At 47.7% G+C, this 22,553-nt stretch overlaps 10 protein-coding genes across 10 annotated transcripts; 4 read left to right on the forward strand and 6 right to left on the reverse strand.

The window, feature by feature from the left end:
• Nucleotides 1-517: 517 nt before the first annotated feature.
• On the forward strand, nt 518-1,618 carry N7469_005445 (RNA-binding protein; the record flags this gene model as incomplete). The annotated part of the gene is made up of 3 exons (XM_056644365.1): nt 518-1,004; nt 1,075-1,303; nt 1,375-1,618. 3 exons carry the CDS (start codon nt 518-520, stop codon nt 1,616-1,618), a joined length of 960 nt encoding a protein of 319 aa, XP_056501179.1.
• An 885-nt stretch (nt 1,619-2,503) lies between these two features.
• Nucleotides 2,504-3,559, reverse strand: racA (putative Rho GTPase Rac; the record flags this gene model as incomplete). Its single annotated transcript, XM_056644366.1, has 6 exons — nt 2,504-2,567; nt 2,680-2,912; nt 3,043-3,223; nt 3,292-3,350; nt 3,425-3,457; nt 3,527-3,559. The coding sequence occupies 6 exons, from the start codon at nt 3,557-3,559 to the stop codon at nt 2,504-2,506; spliced, it is 603 nt and encodes a 200-aa protein (XP_056501180.1).
• Nucleotides 3,560-4,235: 676 nt separating this feature from the next.
• Nucleotides 4,236-4,767, reverse strand: N7469_005447 (putative quinol monooxygenase; the record flags this gene model as incomplete). Its single annotated transcript, XM_056644367.1, has 3 exons — nt 4,236-4,383; nt 4,529-4,641; nt 4,711-4,767. The coding sequence occupies 3 exons, from the start codon at nt 4,765-4,767 to the stop codon at nt 4,236-4,238; spliced, it is 318 nt and encodes a 105-aa protein (XP_056501181.1).
• Nucleotides 4,768-5,829: 1,062 nt separating this feature from the next.
• On the forward strand, nt 5,830-8,301 carry rgd1 (putative Rho GTPase activator (Rgd1); the record flags this gene model as incomplete). The annotated part of the gene is made up of 10 exons (XM_056644368.1): nt 5,830-6,009; nt 6,071-6,124; nt 6,208-6,814; nt 6,878-7,083; nt 7,140-7,379; nt 7,459-7,633; nt 7,697-7,840; nt 7,897-7,991; nt 8,052-8,122; nt 8,190-8,301. 10 exons carry the CDS (start codon nt 5,830-5,832, stop codon nt 8,299-8,301), a joined length of 1,884 nt encoding a protein of 627 aa, XP_056501182.1.
• A 524-nt stretch (nt 8,302-8,825) lies between these two features.
• On the reverse strand, nt 8,826-9,991 carry N7469_005449 (uncharacterized protein; the record flags this gene model as incomplete). Its single annotated transcript, XM_056644369.1, has 3 exons — nt 8,826-9,327; nt 9,395-9,499; nt 9,639-9,991. The coding sequence occupies 3 exons, from the start codon at nt 9,989-9,991 to the stop codon at nt 8,826-8,828; spliced, it is 960 nt and encodes a 319-aa protein (XP_056501183.1).
• Nucleotides 9,992-10,788: 797 nt separating this feature from the next.
• N7469_005450 (N-glycosylation protein EOS1) lies at nt 10,789-11,627 on the forward strand (the record flags this gene model as incomplete). Its single annotated transcript, XM_056644370.1, has 4 exons — nt 10,789-10,970; nt 11,046-11,101; nt 11,171-11,318; nt 11,388-11,627. Exons 1-4 carry the CDS (start codon nt 10,866-10,868, stop codon nt 11,625-11,627), a joined length of 549 nt encoding a protein of 182 aa, XP_056501184.1. The 5' UTR covers nt 10,789-10,865.
• Nucleotides 11,628-12,701: 1,074 nt separating this feature from the next.
• N7469_005451 (translation initiation factor eIF1) lies at nt 12,702-13,542 on the reverse strand (the record flags this gene model as incomplete). Its single annotated transcript, XM_056644371.1, has 5 exons — nt 12,702-12,716; nt 12,791-12,924; nt 13,010-13,102; nt 13,198-13,272; nt 13,515-13,542. The coding sequence occupies 5 exons, from the start codon at nt 13,540-13,542 to the stop codon at nt 12,702-12,704; spliced, it is 345 nt and encodes a 114-aa protein (XP_056501185.1).
• Nucleotides 13,543-14,166: 624 nt separating this feature from the next.
• Nucleotides 14,167-14,963, reverse strand: N7469_005452 (uncharacterized protein; the record flags this gene model as incomplete). The annotated part of the gene is made up of 8 exons (XM_056644372.1): nt 14,167-14,232; nt 14,300-14,316; nt 14,376-14,473; nt 14,533-14,544; nt 14,617-14,633; nt 14,697-14,728; nt 14,825-14,875; nt 14,927-14,963. The coding sequence occupies 8 exons, from the start codon at nt 14,961-14,963 to the stop codon at nt 14,167-14,169; spliced, it is 330 nt and encodes a 109-aa protein (XP_056501186.1).
• Nucleotides 14,964-15,234: 271 nt separating this feature from the next.
• N7469_005453 (uncharacterized protein) lies at nt 15,235-15,489 on the reverse strand (the record flags this gene model as incomplete). The annotated part of the gene is made up of 1 exon (XM_056644373.1): nt 15,235-15,489. The coding sequence occupies one exon, from the start codon at nt 15,487-15,489 to the stop codon at nt 15,235-15,237; it is 255 nt and encodes an 84-aa protein (XP_056501187.1).
• A 1,592-nt stretch (nt 15,490-17,081) lies between these two features.
• On the forward strand, nt 17,082-22,076 carry N7469_005454 (mediator of RNA polymerase II transcription subunit 12; the record flags this gene model as incomplete). Its single annotated transcript, XM_056644374.1, is given in 6 exon segments — nt 17,082-17,631; nt 17,693-18,495; nt 18,555-19,190; nt 19,249-19,931; nt 19,945-20,428; nt 20,490-22,076. 6 exon segments carry the CDS (start codon nt 17,082-17,084, stop codon nt 22,074-22,076), a joined length of 4,743 nt encoding a protein of 1,580 aa, XP_056501188.1.
• Nucleotides 22,077-22,553: the final 477 nt, after the last annotated feature.

Raw genomic sequence — 22,553 nt, forward strand, 5'->3', positions numbered from 1 at the left:
ACACCTATCTACGATAATTTAAATCTCGCTGGACATAATGAGAGACATGGTCTCCAGTATCTTAGTCTCCTTGGATCTGATTAAGATATCAAAGCTCAACCCTAAGTTAAGTAGGGCCTTTTTCGCAGGACATGGAAATAGGAAAGACTTCATTTCCATAAACGCGGGATACTTGCGGAGCAAAGAATCTCCTGTACCACTATATTTCAGATGTCTACTAATCTTTCTGAGGACGACAAGCTGTGAAAAAGACAAATAGAAAAGATGGCCAATTCATAAGAAAGAGGTACTTACCCAATCAGGAAAGAGTACGATAAAGTTCACCGCCCTTTTGTGAAGCGGCAAAATTTAAATTTCTCGTCCGTCTCCGCCCAAATTTTTCGGCGAAGATTTGCGACGCAGCTACTACTGCTTCCCCAGCTCACTTTCTTTGGATTTCAGCACTGGAAAACCATTGACTTTCCATTCGTCCCATATTTGGCTTTTGAATTTTCACATTTCTCGCATATAATCCACAATGGGCGACAAACGCAAGCTCGAGAACCCGGCCGATGTCGCCGTGCCTGATGGTAAGAAGATGAAGAAGGAGAAAAAGGAAAAGAAAGAGAAAAAGGACAAGAAGGAAAAGAAGGAGGATGTTACTGAGGCCAAGCCTGTTGAGACTACTCCTGAGGTGAAGGAGAAGAAGGACAAGAAGGAAAAGAAGGAGAAGAAAGAGAAGAGAGACAAGGCCGAGAAGAAGGAGAGAAAAGAGAAGAAGGAAAAGCGCAAGGCTGAGGATGTGAAGTCGGAGGAGGAGACCGAATCCCCTGCCGACAAGATGGACGTCGACGAGGAGTCTACAGAGAAGAAGGAAAAGAAGGACAAGAAGGAGAAGAAAGACAAGAAAGAAAAGAAGAACAAGAAGCAAAAAACCGAAGAAGCCCCAGCCTCCGAGGAAAAGCAAGAAGAGACCGCCAACGTCGAGTCCGAGGGCAAGAATAACCGTTTCATCTGCTTCGTCGGTAAGTGACTTTGCCAAACGATAGAATATCCACCAAGCAAAGCATCAAGCAAACACTAACATATCAACAGGCAACCTTCCTTACTCCGCCAACCTCGAATCCCTCACCAAGCACTTTGAAAAGAACCCCCCGGCCTCAATCCGCGTCGCAACGAGAAAAGAAGCCCCAACTAAATGCCGCGGCTTCGCCTTCATCGAATTCGACAACTACGACCGCATGAAGACTTGCCTGAAGCTGTACCACCACTCCAACTTCGACGATGGAAAGTACCCGCCTCGTCGTATCAATGTCGAACTGACGTGAGTATCCCAATAAAACTCCCCAAAGTTCTACTCCGAGACATTAAGTATCTCTTTACTAATGATATCAGTGCTGGCGGTGGCGGCGGATCGGATAATCGTAAAGCAAAGATCCAGGCAAAGAACGAGAAACTCAACGATGAGCGTCAGCGCAACGCCAAGCAAATCAACAAGGACAAGAAGAAGCATGATAAGCCTCGTACTGGTGCCGCTACCGGTGCAAATGCTGCTGTTCCTGAAGAGGCTCCTGTTGCTAATGGTGATGATGATAAATATGCGGGTGTCCACCCTAGTCGGAGACCGCGTATGTGGTAAAATATTTCCATGATTCTGCTATACTTCCTTATAAGGAGGTATTTTTGAGGTGATGGGATATTTTGTCTGTTTAAAATTCCTCTGCTTTTGACTTTTATGACCCACATAGAACACTGCTTAATGGTCTGCATGTACAGTCTATTTTGTTCGGAAAGCTGCGTGCCGATCACTATTCATTTATCTCTACGCTGTAACTACTTGCAATCTACTGGAGTGTCAAATTATGAAATTTGTACGGTTGTGTATAGTCTGATTGGAGTTGGAGGCTCAGAGCGAGTCCTTCATAGTGATAGTGGAGACTCTGCCTAGTCATTGATTGTCTATAGGTTCATTGTAGCTAAGGCTTCCTAATAGTACTGTTGGATGTTTCCATCCAAGAGAAATGAGTAGAGATAAAAGAATCGTGATAGTAAAATAAGAAACTCCCGATTGAATAAGATAAAACAGTCATGTAGAGACAAAGCAAATAAGCAACTTTATAGATCAGATAGGAACAAGGAGGATATCGCAGCAGGACATGTGATAGATGCTAGGAATTGGAACGCAGAAAGAACCATGAAAGGTGCTTAGCCCGAGTTCTATCCCCACGTCATGGGAGGAAAGTAATTGGGTACTATTGTACCCTGGGAATATGATGAGGTTAAATGATGGTGAAGGGTAAGAGGGGGAAAACATAGGGAGTGAACAAGCCGATCCGATCAGATCCAAATGTCAAACATCCAGCCACGCTCATGTCCCCCGCGGAGGGGAAGACGGAAATGGGACGGTAAAGATGGAGAAAAGATAAGAAGCTGATGTCCCACACCCCATGTACTCGGGACGCCGTATTAACTATATATTATTCATTATAGCATACGAGAGGAAGATAGGATAGAGGGTAATCCCTTAGAGGATCATGCATTTGTTCTTTCTCCCGGACTTGGCAGCTGGACGGGGGTTCAGGACGGCGCTGATGGCTGTTAGCGTGGTTCTTCATGCAGGTCCTGATCATGCAAATCGCAAATTGCGATTCCCAATCTAGATATCACATAATATGAGATGGGGGGGGGGGAGGGGGTTACCGGATAGCTTCGTCGAAAACACTCTTCAGGTTCCGCTGCGTCAGAGCAGAACATTCCAGGTACTTGTGTGCTCTGATTTCCTTGGCCACGCCCAAGGCCTGCTCGTATGAGACAGGCTCCATCTTGCGGGATCGGAGAGCTTCGGTAGTTGCGCGGTCGTCTCGAAGGTCAAGCTTGGTACCGACTAAGATGATGGGAACATTGGGGGCGTGATGTTCAATCTCTGGAAACCACTGCTCAAAGTAAGCAGATGTCATGGGGAAATTCTCAATGAGCCATGCAATTTGTGTAGCTGCTATTGTCGAGTACGATATTGCACCTTTGTGTTTGCAAGGTTGAGATATGGCGAAGGGGACGGCGTACCTTGGCTTTGACGTTATCAAAGGATGGTGGGCTGACAATGGAGAAACAGATCAAGAAAACGTCGGTTTGGGGGTAAGATAGGGGTCTGAGGCGGTCGTAATCTTCTTGTCCAGCTGTATCCCACAGTCCCAAGCTAATCGGTCGACCGTCGACCATCACACTGGCCGTGTAGTTGTCGAAGCTGCGATTCATTAGTTTTGCGTCGCATAGAGGGGGATGATTATGAGAGTAGAGGGTTTGAAAGCGTACACAGTAGGGATATATTCGCCAGGGAAGGCATTTGTTGTGTAAGAGATCAAAAGACATGTCTAGATAATCGGAACTGTCAGTACTCTGTTCGCTGCAAGATGTGCATCTGGAAAAGAAGTTTCGCTGTACTGACTTTGCCCACCGCACCGTCACCTGTCACCACGCACTTGAAAATCGATTAGCTGATGTTCCTCAATCCCCAAATATCCACTGCGAATAGACTGTGAAGACACACCTTGAGCGATTGAGTAGCCGGACCCGTCGCCATGATTGTGCGAAGTTATGTACACAGAAACAAAAGGGGGGAGGAGGGAGGAGGAGAGCGGCGATAAGGGGAAAACGCCCGTGGCAGGCCGGACGGAACAGGCAATCGATAACGAGAGGGATTGTTGCTGCGATCAGTAAAGATTGGAAGGTAAGTGAAGAGATCTGTAAAAGATCCAAAGGATGGGAAAAGAGAGGAAGGATGAGGGGGATGTCTCAAGGGTTGGAAGTTCAGGTTCGCAAGTGGAGAAAAAGGGAAGATCGCGAAGAAAAGGAGGGGCCGAGCTCACCTGAAGGGCTGATTTGATGTGTGGAGATCCAATGAATTGAATGCTCCGAGCAAAAAGAGGAATCAGCTTTCAATCTGATGGCCCCACAGGTGAAAATGAATGATTCGATTACAGTATAGAATATGTATGTACAAGAGCCCCTGTGTTGGTTGATAACTCGGTAGGATTGGACTATTCTGATATAGCTGGGGGGGGTTAGGGACGTTCCCTCTGCGCCAATCGCATGACAATTCAATCACGAGGGCGCCAAATGTTCCCAAAATATACAACCAATAATCTCGCCCTCTTCGCTGTATTTATACCTGGCTCTCTCTCTCTCTCTCTCTCTCTCTCTCTCTCTCTCTCTCGTTCGTTCGTGAAGAGTCTGAAGAGAACCTCCGTTGATCTTATTTACAACCGCGAAACTCCCCGCGAACCTCCCAGAAATCCTCCCGCTTTCAACTCCGCGGGTTTCGCGGTCAGCGTGGCCAACTTTGCGGAAAATTCACGAAAGTAGGCGGCTTTCATGTGAGTCTTCACTGCGGCTTGGTCCTTGTATCTATTGGATTTTTGATTATATGATTAGTTGGGACTCGCCTCCTGCTGAAAAGGGTCTCTTCTGTCGGGGAATAGAGTATGCCGAGGCACAAGGTGAGATGGGAGGCGAGAAGTGAAGAGGGAAGTAAATAGGCTCAGAAACATACCTTTCGACAATTGCAATCTCATTCTTGCCTTGTACTCGGAATGCATAATAGAGTAAGGTATCAGGCTCATTCTCTTGAACCTTTTTAGTGACCTCAGTAATGAGAGTAGCGACCTGGAGAGTATCAGTAAGCTATAACTAACTAGTTACTGGATGGAAGTAGAGCCAGTGAAGCGATCTTACCTCGTCGAACTTGTCGGGCTGGGGATAGATAGTAGCGGAGACATTAATTTCAGACATGATGAATGAGTTGGCCTGTATAAGATTTGACAGTTTGATAGATGAATGTCGGTAGTAGTTGAATCAGAAACAGTTGAAGTGGTTTTTTAAAGTAGAAGTTCAGTTGACCTCGGGCCATGGTAAGTGGGTCGTGATGAGGCTATCAGCCTGGATACTCCTTATTCTATTGGTTTATCGTCATGGGAAACATGGTCGATGATTTGAACAGTTCCAGTGTTTATCTGCTGGAGTCAACTTGAAAGTACAGTGTACATGAGAACCTTCTCATATACACTGTACTGTCAAGTTGCATAGGATGGGATGGGTATCACCATAATGTACAAGTGCAATATTGGTGATATTCATATGTTCAGCTTGATCATTATATATATATATATATATTCCTACTAGCTAATCGTATCTCATCATCTCACAGACTACCATGTCTACCCATTGTCTATTTGGAGGGCTGGTCACTACACTATTAAAGTTAACACGGTATATAATCTACTACTATCTAGTTAGCAGTTTTATATGTATGTTAGAATGCACCATTGCAGGTAATATGTACACTTTATTTTAATGACCCACTTGCTTCATTCTGCTATTCTTTGATATCTTAAGTTGTTCAATTATGGCTTCATCTACTAACCATCATACTGTATGTACAGTATGTACTGCAATACTGGTTCTTCGTGGGGCTCAGTTCTGCTTGCGTCACAACGCCACCATCAGGTACATTTTGGTTAGGCCGCTTTTCATACTTACATACTCTGCCACAGTGTGTTCTCATGAATTTCCGCTGCCTAACAATACTTCTTTCTATGATTTCCCTTCTTTATTCTTCATTCTATATTTTAATTCTCACTTTATACTTCAAATTTATTCTCTATTCACAGCTTAGGCTCCAACATTCTCGGTGGGCCTTTGATCGTCTCCCCACCGCCCCAAAGTGTCATCGATAATAATAGCTCCCCCCCCCGGTGTGGCTTGACTAGCATCATCCCCTCGCCTTGAACTTTTGTCGTTCCCTTTTTTTCCTTCTACACACTCCCACCGTCCAACCATCCATCCTCTACCTTCATGTCCGACGCGGCTCCCGAAGCAACCGCGCTCCCTGCGCTCTCCGATGCGCCTCCATCCAGTGCCGGTCGCGAATCTGGCAACTTGGGGCCCCTCGATCATCAACAGTCGCAACCGCAACCACAACCAGCTGTATCCGATGAGCTCAAATCTCGCCTGGATAAGGTCGTCAACTCGGAGGTAAGTGCAAATTGCAATTGTGTCCTTGGAACTTCTATCCTAATTGGCATATCTCCCACAGATCGGCATCACCACCCTCCTTACTCGTTTGAAGCAAAGTGTGGCCTCCGCCCGCGTACGTAACGAACCCTAACCCCTGTTCGAGAACCAAATCAGAATTCCAGAGCCTCTAACATACATTCTCCTGCTTCAATTTAGGACTTTTCGAGCTTTCTCAAAAAGCGCGGCTCATTGGAAGAAGATCATGCTCAGGGGCTGCGCAAACTGTCCCGCGCCGTGAACGAGGCAGCGCAACGCACAGACAACCGTCAGGGCACATACAGCTCTAGCTACAAAGACATTCATCATCTCCATGAACGTATGGCCGATCACGGTCTTCAATTCGCCGTATCACTCCAGCAGATGGCAGATGATCTCCACGAGCTCTCCACCAATATCGAACGTGGCCGCAAACAGTGGAAACAAACTGGCCTGGCCGCGGAGAAAAAGGTCAACGACGCTGAATCCCAGGCTGAGAAGGCAAAGTCCAAGTACGAGTCATTGGCAGAACAGTATGAACGTGTTCGAACGGGCGAAAAGTCTGGTGGCAAGTTCGGTTTGAAGGGTCACAAGTCTGGACCACAGCATGAGGAGGAGCTTCTGCGAAAGGTCAATGCTGCTGATTCCGAGTATAGCTCCAAGGTTCAGGCTGCGCAGGCCGCGCGCCGAGAATTGGTTTCCACGCACCGTCCTCAAGCGGTGTTTAACCTCCAGCAGCTCATTTCGGAGTGTGATTCGGGATTGACATTACAGCAGCAAAAGTTTGGTGAGTGATGACTCTAAGTTAGCAGTGCCACTAGGATCAGTTCTCCCGACTAACATCGAAAAGCTACATTCAGCGAAAAGCTCCTGTTGGGACAGGGTCTATGCATCAGCCCTATGAAGACGGATGGGCCGAACGCGACTGCACCCAAGAGTCTTGCAGAGGTCGTTCGCCAAGTTGACAACCAAAAGGATCTTCACGAATTCATCCTCAGCCATGAGGGTAACCCAGGAGCTGTGGCGGGCGAGGAAGTCAAATATGAACCTCATCCGGTAGGTCCACCAATAGTTTGAGAGCTTATATTGTCTCGTGCTAACACAATCCTTAGACCATGGGTGGTAGTGGCGGAGCTGCTGCATCCTCACAGCCCAGCACGTTGAACAAACGGCAATCTATGCTGCCACAGTCATTTTCTACTGCAAACATATCTTCTCCTGCGACCCAACCGCCTCAAAGTAGTACCGATCGATTCCAGCCGCCATCATACCCAACCCAGTCAGAGCCTGTATCGGCACCACAGAGTCAGCCTCCGTACCCCGTCTCGGGGCCACCACCTCAAGACCCTGCCGTGGGAGTCCAAGCCCCCATGGCTGGCCCCCCCTCCAACGGAAAAGGGCGGATTCCAGTCTAATTTACCACCTCTGAAGCCGGTCTTTGGAGTGTCTCTCGAAGAGTTGTATGCTCGGGATGGGACTGCGGTGCCATTGATCGTGTACCAATGTTTCCAAGCGGTCGAATTATTTGGATTAGACATGGAGGGCATCTATCGACTTTCTGGAAGTGCCAACCACATTAGCCACATGAAGGCTGTCTTTGACAATGGTATGTATTGACACTCCAAAACTCACAAAATAGAAGAGTCAAAATCTGACTCCACTTCTCTAGATTCTTCGCAAGTGGATTTCACAAACCCAGAAAGCTTCTACCACGACGTCAACAGCGTTGCTGGTCTCGCAAAGCAGTTCTTCAGAGATCTCCCAGACCCCTTGTTTACGTCACAATATTATACCCAATTCGTCGATGCTGCCCGTAAGTACACGCCAAGACCCAGCATGTATAGCGTTCAAAACTGACAAAAACCATAGGCATTGACGACGATATCCAGCGTCGTGACTCGTTGCACGCTCTTATCAACAGCCTCCCAGATGCACACTACGCCACTCTTCGCGCAATCATCTTGGTATGTTTATCTTTCTAGTAAAATGTTCTCTCCAATTAAATAACTGACTGGATCATCCAGCATCTGAACAAGGTCCAAGAACACTACACTCAGAATCGAATGAATGCAGGAAATCTAGCCATCTGCTTTGGGTACGCTTCCCTTTTCTCCACTGCTCCTCAACTGTATCACAAACGAAACAAGCTAACTTGCCATCAGTCCAACCCTCATGGGAGCCAACTCTGGCGGTAATATCGCCGACGCAGGCTGGCAAGTCCGTGTCATCGAAACGATATTAAACAACACCTTCCAAATCTTTGACGACGATTAAACTTCCCCCTACCACCACTCTCTAATTCCACCCCATGCTTTCACGATCGAAGTTCATCGCCTACCCCTTTGTCGAACACGTCTACCTTTTGCTTGACTTTGTATTACACTTTGGTGTCTACGTCTCCCTGTACATATACATCATGTTGGCTTAGCATTTGTTTTTTGAATTCCGATGAGTCTTGAACTTGTTATTCTACCGAGTATTGTGGGGTGTAGATCTTATCTCTAGACAAGAATAATAGTTCTATAGACAGGTGGGTTAAACTAGATTTAGCAAGTGATATTGGATAAAGAATTGGAAAACAAGGCTATTGTACATTTAAAATTGATGGCTCTATATCACAGTTTATGAATGAGTACAGTGGACGACATGAAGTAATCAAAGCTCCATCCCAATCAAAGCAAAGAACGTTTGCTTTTAGGTAGCGCGATTCCTCTCATTTCAAGCACTTCAGATGAAAAGAGAGGTCTCGGCTGACGGGTTTCATGCGACGTATCGCATGGCAAGGGTCGAGTCCGCGTCTATTTTTGCATGAAGTTGCGCATAGCATCCAGTCGTTCCAGGGCCGTCATACCCGGTGCAAAAGAAGGATCAGACCAAACCTGATCTAAAGTAGTAGGCTTGGTATTTCCCCAAACGCGCCATCCGGCATCCTTTCCATTCCAGATAAGTTGTTGAATAACGACGTACTCGATGACATCCTGCTCCTTTGCCGGGGCGGGAGTAACCTCCTTGGAGCCGGAGGAGGCTGTATAGCGGGGAGGAGCGGAGTTGGATTTGCTCATTGATTGACGGGATGATACGCGAAGGACGATTTGACGAATACCGGACTTGGGAACTTCGGGGAGTTGAGTTGCTCTGTCTGAGAGGACGCGGAGGCCGGTGAAGTGGGTGCTTGGTTGACGGAGCCATTTGATTAGGTTCCAGGTTACTTTTTCGTTTGCTCGTCTGGATTCAATTTGGTTGGTTAATTTTTTGGTGAGGCCGTCGCAGCATATTTGCTTGATTTTTGAGATGTCGCCGCTGTGTTTTTGAATGTTAGTTGGTATTGTTGGTTATGGTTGATGGTTGATGGGCTGGTATTGCTTACTTGGCGAAGGAGGTGTACATGTTCTCGTAGAGGGAGGATGCGATTTTGCGACGTTCCTTCAGAAGGAGGGGATAGTTGTTTTCCTTTTTGGTGTATACGATCAAACTGGTGCGATATTAGTTGCCATCATCTCAAGTCATACTTCAGATTGTTCTTCCACGCTCTCCTTGCTGAGCGATTGCAATGTAAGAGTCTTGCACCCTCGCATTTACAAGGAGATCAGCAATGACATGGTGAGACTCACCTCATGAAGTTCTGGAACCAAGACTTCAACCAAGTCCATTCCATCTGGAGCCGATCCCGCGGCTTCTCAAAAACCGAAGGCATGTCCCTCCACAGTGGCCGCACAAATGTTCCAGGTAACAATCCAATATCGTTCGGTAGCTGAGACGCAATCAGGTCTCTTGATCGAACCTTCATCGAGGGCTGGGACGCGGTGCGCGGGCTAAAGTTTTGCGTTTTGTACGCCCATCGTTGCGACGCCTGCGAAAAGGACCGGCATTGCGCCATACCAGGGGCGTAAGGTTGGAAATTAACCAGAACCGACCGGGTGCTCGGCATGGCCTTGCCCGCAGGCGTGCGAAGTGAAGACGCCATGGCAAGCGACGAGTATGTTGAGAAGATCGAGTTGAGGAATGTAAAGTGGCTCTCTCGAATTGGCCGAGAAATAAAAACCGGAGTCACGTGGGGATCTCCGCGATTTCCATGTATGAGAAAATAGAACAACTCATAACACTTTCTACCTTTTGCTTTTAATTATTATATTTGTTCTTGTTTGTCTTGCTTGATGATTGAACTGTAAATTTTTTGGCTTGTAATTTGTTGACAAATAAATTCGACGAATATCCCTGACAGAAAGACACCGCCGTTCTGTACACGTTTTGATCGAAATTCATCAGGAGGAGCCTCCCCAGCTTACACAAACACCAGACCCAACAACACAACCACGCAAAGAAGGTGCCCACTCAGCAAAGAGCAAGACAATCACTCATTCGCTTCTAGCGCCAATTCTCATATCGCCTCAAACCACACCCAATCTTGCGCCCCGGCCGCATATGCCGTGATTCCTCAAGGCTGGCTCCTCGACGGAATGCATCTCCTCCACCATACGCTCCCCCACCTGAATCGCCTCGCGAGCCCGAAGATCTAGATCTCACCCGGGCCAGCACATTCCCTGATTTACTCCGACCGTCAGCAACGGCCCCAGCGGCCCAATTCATCAAGGAAGTGGCTTCACCAGCGACGACCGCCGTCCCGCCCTCCGCGACTTCCCATACCCCACCCGGCAGCGATGCTCCTCAGGCTGGTCCCTCGCCGCTTCACCCCCGGGTGGCTGTCATATTGGGGGGTAGATCGCAGATGGTATATTCCTCTGTTGGTCTGTCGGGCGTTGAGTACAGTGCCTGCTGCGTGGTGGGGGCTGCGATGCGCATTCACCTTTTTGGCGGAATTGTTGCAGATTCGGCCTGGGATGGGGCGTGAAGGATGGACGGCGGCGATTGTAGGGAGCGTGGGACAGGAGTGGGATGTTGAGAGGAGGTTTCGCGTTACGGAAGTGGCTTTGGCCATTATGTGGGTAAGTAGAAGTGTTGCCATTGATGTGGTTCATTTCATGGCTTTCGACTATTCCGATGCTGATTTCAATTGCTAGTGCTGTGCATCCGCATATTTATCTTATTTCTTTGCAGATTGTATGATGTCTCGATGGTAAGTTCTTGTGCTATGAAACTTCTCTATCCTTCCGACTCGAGACTAATTTGTTCCTTTTCCCTGCAGGCTTTTGAATTACACTCCTCCGGCGGTGGTAATCCGTCTTTTGACCACAAATGGATTGATTGCATACATTACTTCTTGGGTTACTTATCTCTCCGGCGCATCTTCTGATCCAAGACTTCTTCTTCCAGCTTGGATATCCATTACTACAGTATGTCCTTTCCTATCAATCGGCAAATTCCAGCATTTCCAACGGGTGATACTAATAACATTTTTCCAGAGTTTAACCTTCGTTTACCACGCGACCCAAAATCATGCAACCATAAAACGAGAAACAGCAGCATCATTATTGGTCGTTTCTGCAGCTAGTTTTCTCAGCTTATCTTCCCTTCTCCTGCAATTACATTTAACCCGTGAGAATGAGCCGGAGGTTCCTATTTTCGTGATCACGCGCAAACTCTGGGACTGGGCTGTGGCGATATTTTTGCGAATGCGAGTTGCTGATCCCGGTGAACTATGAATATCATTTTCCATCGTGGTTTTTACTTTACTGTGATTTGGTTTTCCGTGTTATTGTGTGTGCTTGTTATTCTTAGGCGTCTATCTTTATATACCTTTTTTTTTGTGAACTTCTGCCTTTCTTCCTTCGACCTGGTTGATATCAATCTGTGTTACGTTGATATGGACGAGGATTGAGCCGAATTGTACATTTCGGAACTTGTTTTCTTTTTTCATTTTGTGGACGGTGCATATCTTGAATTGAATCCCGGCTCTGCTTTGCTTTGTACACATCGATCTTTGATAGATCTAATTTAGTTTCTGGTTTGCCATTTTGCTTGGATATAATCTGCGTGACTTGTGTTGCTCGTGCGTTCCGGTGAGAAACGATATCATTTACTTGTGATCTTGGGCTCTATACTACGTGTAAGAGCTTGCACCTCGAGTCTACGTCTAATAGTAGGTCTACTTGGCAGTGAGCTCTAGTTCCGAGGGTACTTCTTCTGGCAGTCATTTCATTCCGATTGGCAGCTATAGCAAAGAATGCAAGGAAAGAAAGCCAGGGGAAATAAAGGAAAACGGTAAAGACCGATCAGACGAGCAGAAATGCCAAGGCACGCCCTTCCTTAAGAAACCCCACGACTAGTCTCGCCATGCAAGACGCAGGGTACCATCGGAAAGAAATAGAATCAAAGAATAATATGAAAGAGAGAAAAACACACACGCGAAATGGAAAAGTTAAAACGCATCGTCTGTCTATGCAGATATGGGTATCTACCAACGCCTCGTTCCGTCATGATCCCGTTCTGGAAAAGAAACACTAATGAAATGCCGATATGAGCACCCTATTTCTGGCCGATCAGGCTGGGACCGATCGCTGGAACATAGGGAAAGCGCGGATCATATTGACAATGGCCCAAGTCTGAAAGCCGGGCTCAGAGTGGTGGAAGCAGAAAGCAAAACACATTTGACCGACTGAGTGGGCCGGCTGTGCGCACGGCCGGCGGTTAGGGGAATACATCGCGTGCTTCCTATCCCACCGCTCACGGGGCAACAATAGACTGGGAAGGGACCGGAACAAGGTATGGCGATGTGTTTAGAAACCGTGGACCTGAAAGAGTCATATTAGTCTTGTGAGGTTTGGAATTATAGGGGGGGGGGGGGCAGGAGTGTCAAAGAACATACCTTGATGGTCTTGGCATCCAGCTCAAGGCCTTCCTTCTTGTCGGTCAAGAACTCCTGGACATCCTTACGCTGATCTCCTTGCAACTGAATCACCTCACCCATCTCGGTGTCGGAAACGATGGTGCCATTGCAAGCTGAAGAAATAATCGTCAGAACGTGCTTGAGCCTCACATTTTATAGTCGCGTGAAAAACCAACGACAAGGAAAGAAAAGACATACCGAACTTCTTCTTGATGACCTTCAGAATCTTCTTCTGGTCAAACTTCTTTGGAAGACCCTGAACTGTAGTCAGAGTCTTACGACCATTGCGCTCTGTAGTAAATTTGGTTAGCACATGTCCGATATTTGAGTAAACACGGGTCTCGTGACGAGGGCTGGCGACGACGAGGTGAGAGGAAAAGACGTACGCTGAATCCGTATATGGATGTAGTTCTGAGACTGTTTAGTCTCGCCGGTGTCTTCGTCAGCTTCGGCGAAGGGGTCTATACAAGAAGGAATGTGTCAGCCGCAGGTCGGTACCAAAACTTTACCCCGCCACAACGATCGACGAGGGGGTTGTAGCACGATACAACCCTTCTCATCACATATAAAAACGCGAAAGACGAAGAGCAGAACCCTTCATATTACACATATAACTGCATCACATCCGCTCGAGAATCTTGTTGCAGCAGGTACAATATGCGGGCATGAGGGGGGGAGGGGTGTAGGTGGCGACCCAACTCACCGAAGGTCTTGAGGTTTTCGATGGACATAAACTCGGCCTTTTGTCGTAAACGGCCCTTGAAAGCGGTGTTGGTAAAGAGAGCGAGGGGGGAGATTCAATATCTCTTGGAAGATAGAGCGATCGCAGGCGTGTGTGGAGTGACGGAGGTGGTCTGGTGTTTGCAGAAAGAATCAGAAGAAGAGCCCAGCGGCAAAAGCGACGGGCCTTTTGAGAGCATCACGTGTGAAGGCGGTGTGTGACTAAGCGGACACAATGACTGGTTTAAATTGGAATTAAGTAACTATGGAGACAGGTATAAGAAGGTACAGATATTAGAATAGAGGTTGACTACATAGTACGAGTTGGAATGAGTCACTTGTATTTTGAAGAGACTAAGGCTGTTTAAAGACATGTCGAATGGTAGCATAGTACAATTACAAGAAATGAATCCATCCATTATTGGTCCAGCATGAGTCAAAACAACCGTACGACCATCATCCATTATTGGTCCAGCATGAGTCAAAACAACCGTACGACCATCACCCCGGATTGGAAGCGCGACAGGGACGTTTCGACGGTAGTTTGAACCGTCCAATCCCAGCCACGTGGATAGTATGAATCGACAATTAAACACATTGGTATTGAGGTACTGGTATCATTGAGGTTCGAAATATTAGGCGGGGGCTGGGGCGGCGACACCGCCCTGGGCCTGGGGAGGCAGGAAGATAGGGAAGTAAGTCTGCACAGATAGTCAGAGGGGAGCTTAAGAATCGGGAGGATCGGAATATATCGAAATATTGACGTACAACGACCAGCGCCATCACTAGGAGCACGGGGAAGTTAGTATGAGTTGACCACAGTGGGGATATGATGAATACGAACAGGACATCAGCACCGACATGTAAGCCGGCGTGGAAGCATTCTTCTTCTGATCGGGCGACTCAGCTAGCCAGGACTGGAGGGAGAAGACAAAGGATACCCTGCAATGGTGTCAGAAAAGGCCGGATCCAACGGAAGACTAGGTATCTCGTGTCCTTACCATCCAATCATTCTATAGAGTAGACATTGGTATCAGCGCGATTCTTGTGATGACGAGTAAGTGAACTGTGCGCTCTCGGCTTACCTGTTGCGCGTGAACATCTAGAATATTGTCAGCTTGCTTCACCCCAACACTCCATTCGCATTGCAAGAGAAGGAACCTACAGCTGCCATAGGCATAGTGCTCGACATGGTACCTGCATCGTATCAGAATAGTTGCTCAATGAGCTCTAGCTCCAGTTCTAGGTCCAAATGCAGTGCTGGTTTGGTAGTTATGGGATGGTGTGGCATACTGGACATGTCGGCCTCATCACTGGTCTTAGGCGGGTCGACATAGGGGATCGCTGGAGCCACGTCAGTCTCTATCATCTAAGAATTGAGATCATTGTACGAACCAAGATCCGCTCGCCGCATATCCTTGGTTGATGCCATCTTGTTGCGTGGAGTTGGAGATAGGAGAGAGAACAGAATGGAATGGCCGCCAAGGCAATCCCCGGCGAATTGCGAGTTGCCGGGGAAGGTGGCCTTAAGAGTCAGGCTGTCAACGGCCACTCTTCTACATCGTACAAAAGTACATTACACTAGGAATTACATAGATTACGACCGATGACCTGCTGCTATTTCTCATTTATTGTTTGCTATAGGATGACTACCGAGTTACGACTGGAACTATGTATGCAAATCGGGGACAGGCGAGGACAGATTAGCCCAGGCGAGGCCCCGCGAGGCACATCTTATCACCGCATACTTGCAGGGCGACCCGCCGAAACCTGGGGACGATCTCACTTCCGAAATGGTCGGTGAGACGTTGCCAGACATGCTGCAGATGAAGTAGGAGTCTGGATTGGTCGCACATGCATCCGACCTCCTTGCATCCTGCAAGCACAGCATCTTTCATTGCCAACTGAGCTTCGCCGACGGCAAACATCCTTACCATTTCGGCCACCGTGCCAGCCATTGATAGAGGATTGAAGGCCAGCAGGTGCATACTGATTGCTTGATGGTACCACCATGACCCACCGGGTTCGGAAAAATTCAGCTGATACGATGGCAATAATGCAGCCATCCGACGGTGGGCCGATAGTGCGGAATGTGGACGTCCTCGGAGAACATTGAGAAGAGCGGGTTGGGTGCCGAACGGGGGGGGGGGGTTGCCAAATGGGCATACAGGCTAAATGACAGGGAAACAAATCCACCGAGTTCAAAGGGATTGAGAGCACTGTACATTGTACATGCTTATGTACATTTAGATTGATCAAATCTTGACATGTCCAGCCGCAGCTGGGCACGGGCGACGGGGTAAAAACAAGGCTTTGATTCCGCGTGGTCCAAGGGTCGCCTTGTGAAGATCAAATGGGCCGATTATGGAAGGGAGATGCGACGGATAGACTATGATATTGGGCCAAGAACGTCACCAAACACCGACGGGGATTGAAGAAGATGAAGGGGTCGGTAAATTTAAGAAGAATGTTCCGAGGTTAAGAGAGAGGGAGAAAGGGGTATCAGAATGAAAAGGGGAGAATTAGAAATTGAAACTACGGAGGAGAGTCCGAGATTGTACATCCAAGACTTAATTACTCTGTAGTATCAATGATAGCATGCTAATAAGTTACCTGGTAAATAGTTAAGTCTGCTAATACAGAGTAAATAAATACAACAGTTATATTACTATACTAGGTATTGAGTAGTAGTTAGTTATCACTGCATGTCTGGATATATCCATTTTTGAGATTGATGTACTCCATAGATTTACGAGTTACTCATGTACTACTCCTATCTACATACATAGTAGTTATACTTCATACACCGGACAAAGGGAGTATACATAAACATTTACAAGATTCAAGAATAGCAGGAATAGTAGCAGCTAAATTGATCGCCATAATACCAATCTCATATTCCACTCTATCACATCTGCCTCTACCAACTCCCGAAATCAGACAATCGAACCACACCACGCCACGCAGCCAAGGGACTCTCAAGGAAAGAAAAGAAGAAAAACAAAAAAACCACTTTGAAATTCCGTCGATCCGGTGGAGCCCCCGGAGGAGGACGGCTGATTCGAGCCGACTTACGTTATCCCCCCAGCATCATTTCTCATTATACATACACACCTACTCTTTCGTCTTTTCGATCTCCATTTTCTTTTCTTTTTATTTTATATTCTTTTTTCCCCCCTCTCTCTCTCCCATTCTTCCCTGTCGGCTACAAACAAATTTCGTTTCAAATCGCCATTGGACGAGTTGCTATTTGTCCGCTCAGGCCCCGATACTTGCTTATCACACCCCGTGAACACCGCATGTCGTGAGAGTTGGCACTTGGAATCGATCGACCTCGCATCTGTATCAATTGATTACATTCCCCCCCCACACACCCAAGTCGTCCTCTTCCTATACTGTTCTCTCCCTTCTAGCGGTCTATCTTCAATTTCTCTCTCTCTCTCTCTCTTTTTGTGTCTCTCGCCTTTCGTCCTTCCTTCCCAGGCTTTCCCTGCGCAACTCTTCGGATGATAAATAGATCCCCCTTCGGACAAGACACCATGAGCCTAAGATGATCCCCCATCCCTCTGCTGGCGGCCAATCATGGGGTCACCCGATGCGCTCGCTCAACGGTGGCCCTGCTCAACCCGATCCTTCAGTCGATTCCTCGCAACCGGGTTCCCGCCAGCCGATCGCCATCGACTTAACCGGTGGCGGGCCCGAATCGCAAGATAGAGAACCACCACCGAAACGACCGCGACTCGATGTATCTGGATCATCAAATCTGGGGGATACCGCGACAACGGCGAATAGCGCGGAAACAAGAAATACACCGGGGAGCGCCGGTCCGCGACAACAAGTCACTTGGCGCGGCCGACCGCTATGGTCGTTTCAAGCTGTCATATCGGAGATTCCAGGTAGTGAAGGCCGAACCGATGGCGCGCCCTCCAAGCCTGCATCGCCGCCTCCATTTCCTGTTCAGCCGTGGACCAATGCCCCTAAGGATCGTTCGCGAAATGCGGGTACTCAAGTCGATGAGGAATTCTTGCCCGATACCAAGGTCCAAACAACACCTTATCGCATTCAGGTTCCCTCCGCGGCGCCGAAAATCAAAGGCGATCGTAAGTACATTGACCGACTGAGACCGAGGCTTGATGATATGTCTAACAATTCATCTTACAGGTGTTGCCGATTTCGCGCCATGGACTGGACATCATCCCGAGGACACTCTTAACGAACAAACCGCCAAACAAGGATACTATGATCGTACACAAGTCTCTCAAAATGAATCCAATACAGCCCGCCCCGCATTATATACCCAGTTTAAGCACCGTGCTGGCCTCCAAATGCTGTCCAACGTCTTCACGGCTGTGCTAGAGAAGCGACAGAATCACAGTACTGTCCATGCTCCGTCAACATTCAAGCCTCCACCCCGAGTCACACTCACCGACAATAAGCGAGAGGGCTGGCTACGAGATCTAGCCAATCCGTCTGTGCCCTTGCGACGTCTCAGCAGAACCATCCCGCATGGTATCAGAGGCAAGGTTCTGCTGGACCAGTGCCTCGGCAAATGGATTCCGGTGGCACGGGCAGTCTGGCTTGCGAAATGTGTGGGGGCTAATGAAATCCGAGCCTTCAAAAGAAAGGGCACTAGTGGTGCTCTTGCTGTCGGGTTGGAGGCAAAATGGGTACGAGACTGGACCTGCAATGTTCAACAGTTCGTGGAGGGTGTATTCAACTCTCCAAAGTCATTGAACTGGAAAAGTAAGATGACTTATGTGGTTGGGCTGACTGCGCGGTTATTCTTTGAGAACTTGCTAGACCATGATAATTTCTTAGAATGGTTTCTTTCATCTTTTGAGGCGGCTTCCATTTCCACCGTTCCCATTTGGCTATTGATGCTCGGTATATACTGGAACAACATAATGCGATACAGACGACGAGGACGACAGTTGGCTGAAATATTACTTGAAAAGCTTCGACAGGTAAACTAGGTCCCAAAACAGCGCTTTCTTGCATGGCCGATGCTAACCCTAACTCACAGACCACTGAAGTCCAACTCAACACTCTCAAACCTCTTGTGGATCGACTTACCCGTTTTATCACAAAGTTGGCTCGCGAACATACTTCATCCCTGGTTTTGCCAAATTCATGGGATCTGTACAAATCTCAAGTGTCGTCATGTCTTAATTTGGAACAAAAACCGGATCGTATCTTATTTCAAAGCCTTGCGGAACGTAACGCACGGGTGCATAGACCGCGACAATCGAAGCAGGCCGGTCAAGGCTCGCCACAAAAACGAGTTATTCAACTTTTGGACTCGATCCAGTCTACACTTGACATAGCTTCGGTCTCGTCTGCCTGCCTTGATGGAATAAGCAATAGAGCCATTTTAGTCGCAAAGCTATTGGAGTGGCTTGCTACGCCTTTCCGTCATGGTGCTTGCCGGGTTTATATTGGCGTTCGACTTTTGCGGAAATGGAAAGCATCGGGAGTCGACATTGATGACCATATAATTGCTTTTCTCACACAAACCGGGAGTTCCAAGAAACTAAATATTGACAATATTTATCATGCTATATCCGAGCTTGTCAGGTCACAGACTTTTTCGGTTGGTCGTTACCTTCAATGGTTGATGGCAAAGGGTATCACGAGCTCTGCGTCGGGCGAACCAAAAACTGTAAGTTTCATGCCGGTTCCTTGCTAAGAGCTATTTCGAATACTAATCCAAGGCCTAGCCACAGGATAGTCCTTGCGATGTTGGATTGATCGTTCAGCTACCTGTTGGCCGACTTCCAGAACATGTTAGCAATCTTCGTGGTACTTTGTTGACGCGCATGGGATTCTCTGCCTCGGGAGAAACTACAACAATCACCAACGTCAAAGACTTGATTTCTCGTCGCCTTCCAGCTATATTCGACATGCCAATGGAAACAGAATCATCTATTGAAGTTTTGCCTGCAAAGCTCAGTTGGGCTGTCAAAGCCGATGTCTGCCAATGGTTACGACGTGCGGTAGCTGGGTATACTCGGGATGCCACCCACTCCAGTCTGCGAACAGCTTTCTCCAATGACAAGGTCCCACTCATCTCTGCAATTTCACCAAACGATTTCTATATAGTTCGCGATATTTTGGAGACATTTGGCGATATATCAATGCTCGCCGATATATTAAGAATCACCTCGACCTCGGAAGATTATACAGTCCTTGCATCCATCGCTGATACGACAAACTGCCACTTCGAGTCTCTGTGCGCGATTGGCGCAACTTCCGACCTTTATCGAAAGATTGTAGATGCATACGCTGGTCTAAAACGGTTTGGTATGCCGAACCTAGACCTGATGTTCTCGTTGATTGAACTCGGAATGCGAATTCCGAACGAAAATGAACACTGTCGCCATTCTCCGTCAGGACCTCTCCCGTATGGAGAACAGGTCAGTTATAGCTGCGTCGTCGCCGGTTTCCGACCATATTCCCGACTCCCTTGGAGACGCAGACCCCTTGTTCCGTGAGAAACTAGATCATTTTCTTTTGTCTGGTAATATCATGGATGAGCCGACGTTGGACAGTATATTTAATACTTTGACCAAACACCTGGAATCAGGTAATGATAAGGCTCAGTTGTCTGCAAATGATACCTGTCGATATCTGGCCCAGCTAAGATCCTTCCAGCCGAAACATTTCGATGGAATCCTTGCTCGCTGGGTCTGCAGTCATCTCCGAGCTGCTGATCGTTGTACATTGCTTCGTATCCTACCACCTCTCATTGGAGTTGGATGTGTTACTATTCGGTCTTTCTTGTCTTTGGTGAAAAGGATATCCTACTCTGCCAAGGCAATTCCTAACGTCGCGAGCCTTCCAGCGGATCTTGTCGCGCTTCTTGTAACTCGCACAGAAAACGATGGGTGCCTTGACTTGGTAAGTCTTCATATCTAATATTTCTCAAACTACTCTTTTTCTAATTTTTTTTACCCAACAGGTCTCATATCGGTTCCGACTCGCGCAGCAGGAGTTCCTTTCTAAGGACTCCGAACAGGCCCTTGGCATCGTCTGCAGTGCTGCTGCTGCCCTTGATGCATCAAACTCAACGTCTGCATCTCAACGCGTCAAATTGGAGAATGCTATGGTCCGATTGTTGCTTGAGCTTTTAGTTCGAAACCCCAAGTGCTCGGATCCAAAATGTGTACAAAGGCTTCTTAGCCAGCATCCAGCAGCACTCGCCTTGATTCAAAAGGCGCTTGATGTCTTGCTTGACCCCGACTTTGAACAACGCTCAAGTGGGGATGAAACCGCTGAAGTAGGCTCCAAGTCTTCGGTTGGACACGGTTCAATTGTGCCCGATATTGAAAAACTCGCCAGTACAACAGATGACTTTTCGCTGCCTTTTTCCCAGTTGAAACTTCAAGTACTCTTCAATGCTGCTTCTGGACATGAGTCTAAAGACAAATTTGTTGATGCGATGTTCAAAACGGTCGTGGCAGACTCAAGCTCGCATAAGCATCATTGGGTGGATCTTGTTGCGTTGATGAATCCAGATGCTGTCCGTCAAATACGCGAACGTGCTGAAAAAGAGTTCTTCGCGGTTCCCCTACTGGAAGAGTCGACTGAAACTGCGTCGTCTCCACGAAACATGGGTACCCTTGAAACAGCCAAGTTATACCTCACCATCATCGAAGAGCTTGCTGGTAGCATTCCCGACTCTGGGACTCCAGCTGTTGGTTCGGCTATCATTGAAAAGATGGATGCTTTGCTCCAAAAGATATTGACACTCCAGCCCAAGTCTCATAATAGCGCAGAGAAGCGTCCAGGAGTTTCCTCCTGTAAAGGAAGATCTCAGTTTGAGCGGTCTCTCGCTTTTTGGTTCTCTGCACTCTTGCGCATGGTGGTTCTTCATCGTGTTTCGTTCATGCAACCCTCTCCATCGTTGAAGCCTGGATCCGTACAGGAACAAAGTCGATTATTAATATCTATATTCTGCATCGCATTGTCTCGTCTTCCGGGTGAAATCCTTCGCCTTTTCCCAGGGGCTGATTACTTCCCCCGACCTGGAGCCACCGAGGGTTACCGCCCCTGTCCAGGAATCTTGTTACAGACCCACGCACTTGACGTTGCTGCTTCCTTAATCGACGTTTTCCCTGACGAAGTTCGTCTCCAATGTGCACGCTTTCTCAAAGAAAAATGCCCACCCTTCGTCCCACTCCAAAACGATACACGCTTCCTCTATCTACTTGGACCCATGTCCGACCCTACCTCTTCTGCTGCTCTACAGTCAGCCTCGGCTCCTTCCCCTGCAGCTTCTGCATCGACTCCGACCCCAACATCGGCAAATTACCCTGGAAGCTCCACATATCCACAGCAGCCAGCCCCGCTACAGGCATCATCAACCGGCTTAGCGGAAAGCTCAAACTGCATGCTCAATCGATTGCGAATTGAACATCGTGGCCGAATTGGTGCGCCCTACCCAATTCGCTCGTGGGAGCTATTGGAAGATGCAGCGCCGTTAATTGGTGTCAATGACACTGCTGTTAATCTGAGCTATTTCGATGCTAGGCGTGTTCGAGTCTAATATAAAGCTGAACTGTGATTGCAGTATACACCCCCCCCCCCTCCTTTCACATTTCGAATTCAACTCCTTCCGACGATACCCCCCCCCCCCCATTTCTCATCTCATTATTTTGATCTCTCTTCCCGACTCAAATCATTTCATCTGCATTTCGGAGCGCCAGGTCAAATCGAGCGTCTCTCCTGTCATTAGTTATTTAGCATTTTTGCATCGTCGATTACTCGTTCCAGCCAAAGAATTTCTCGGTTTTGGGAACTCACATTACATATTATGTCAATGAAACACCTTCCATGACACCTGCCGTTGGCTTTCTTTTTGTTCATCAGCTCACATTCGCCCCCTTTTCTGTACGCTTGTTCCAGGCTTTCTGATTTTCTGTCCGTTGTACTTTCGGCATCCGGGAAATAAGCTCACATTTGCATCTTCGCACTCTTGTACATATCACGTACTTTGTTTACAAATCCCGGGTTCTGGCGTTGT

This window comes from Penicillium citrinum (genome assembly GCF_028827155.1).
Source record: "Penicillium citrinum strain IBT 23319 chromosome Unknown utg000004l:1.0-2404223.0:1.0-2405248.0, whole genome shotgun sequence".
Classification (NCBI taxonomy): Eukaryota; Fungi; Ascomycota; class Eurotiomycetes; order Eurotiales; family Aspergillaceae; genus Penicillium; species Penicillium citrinum.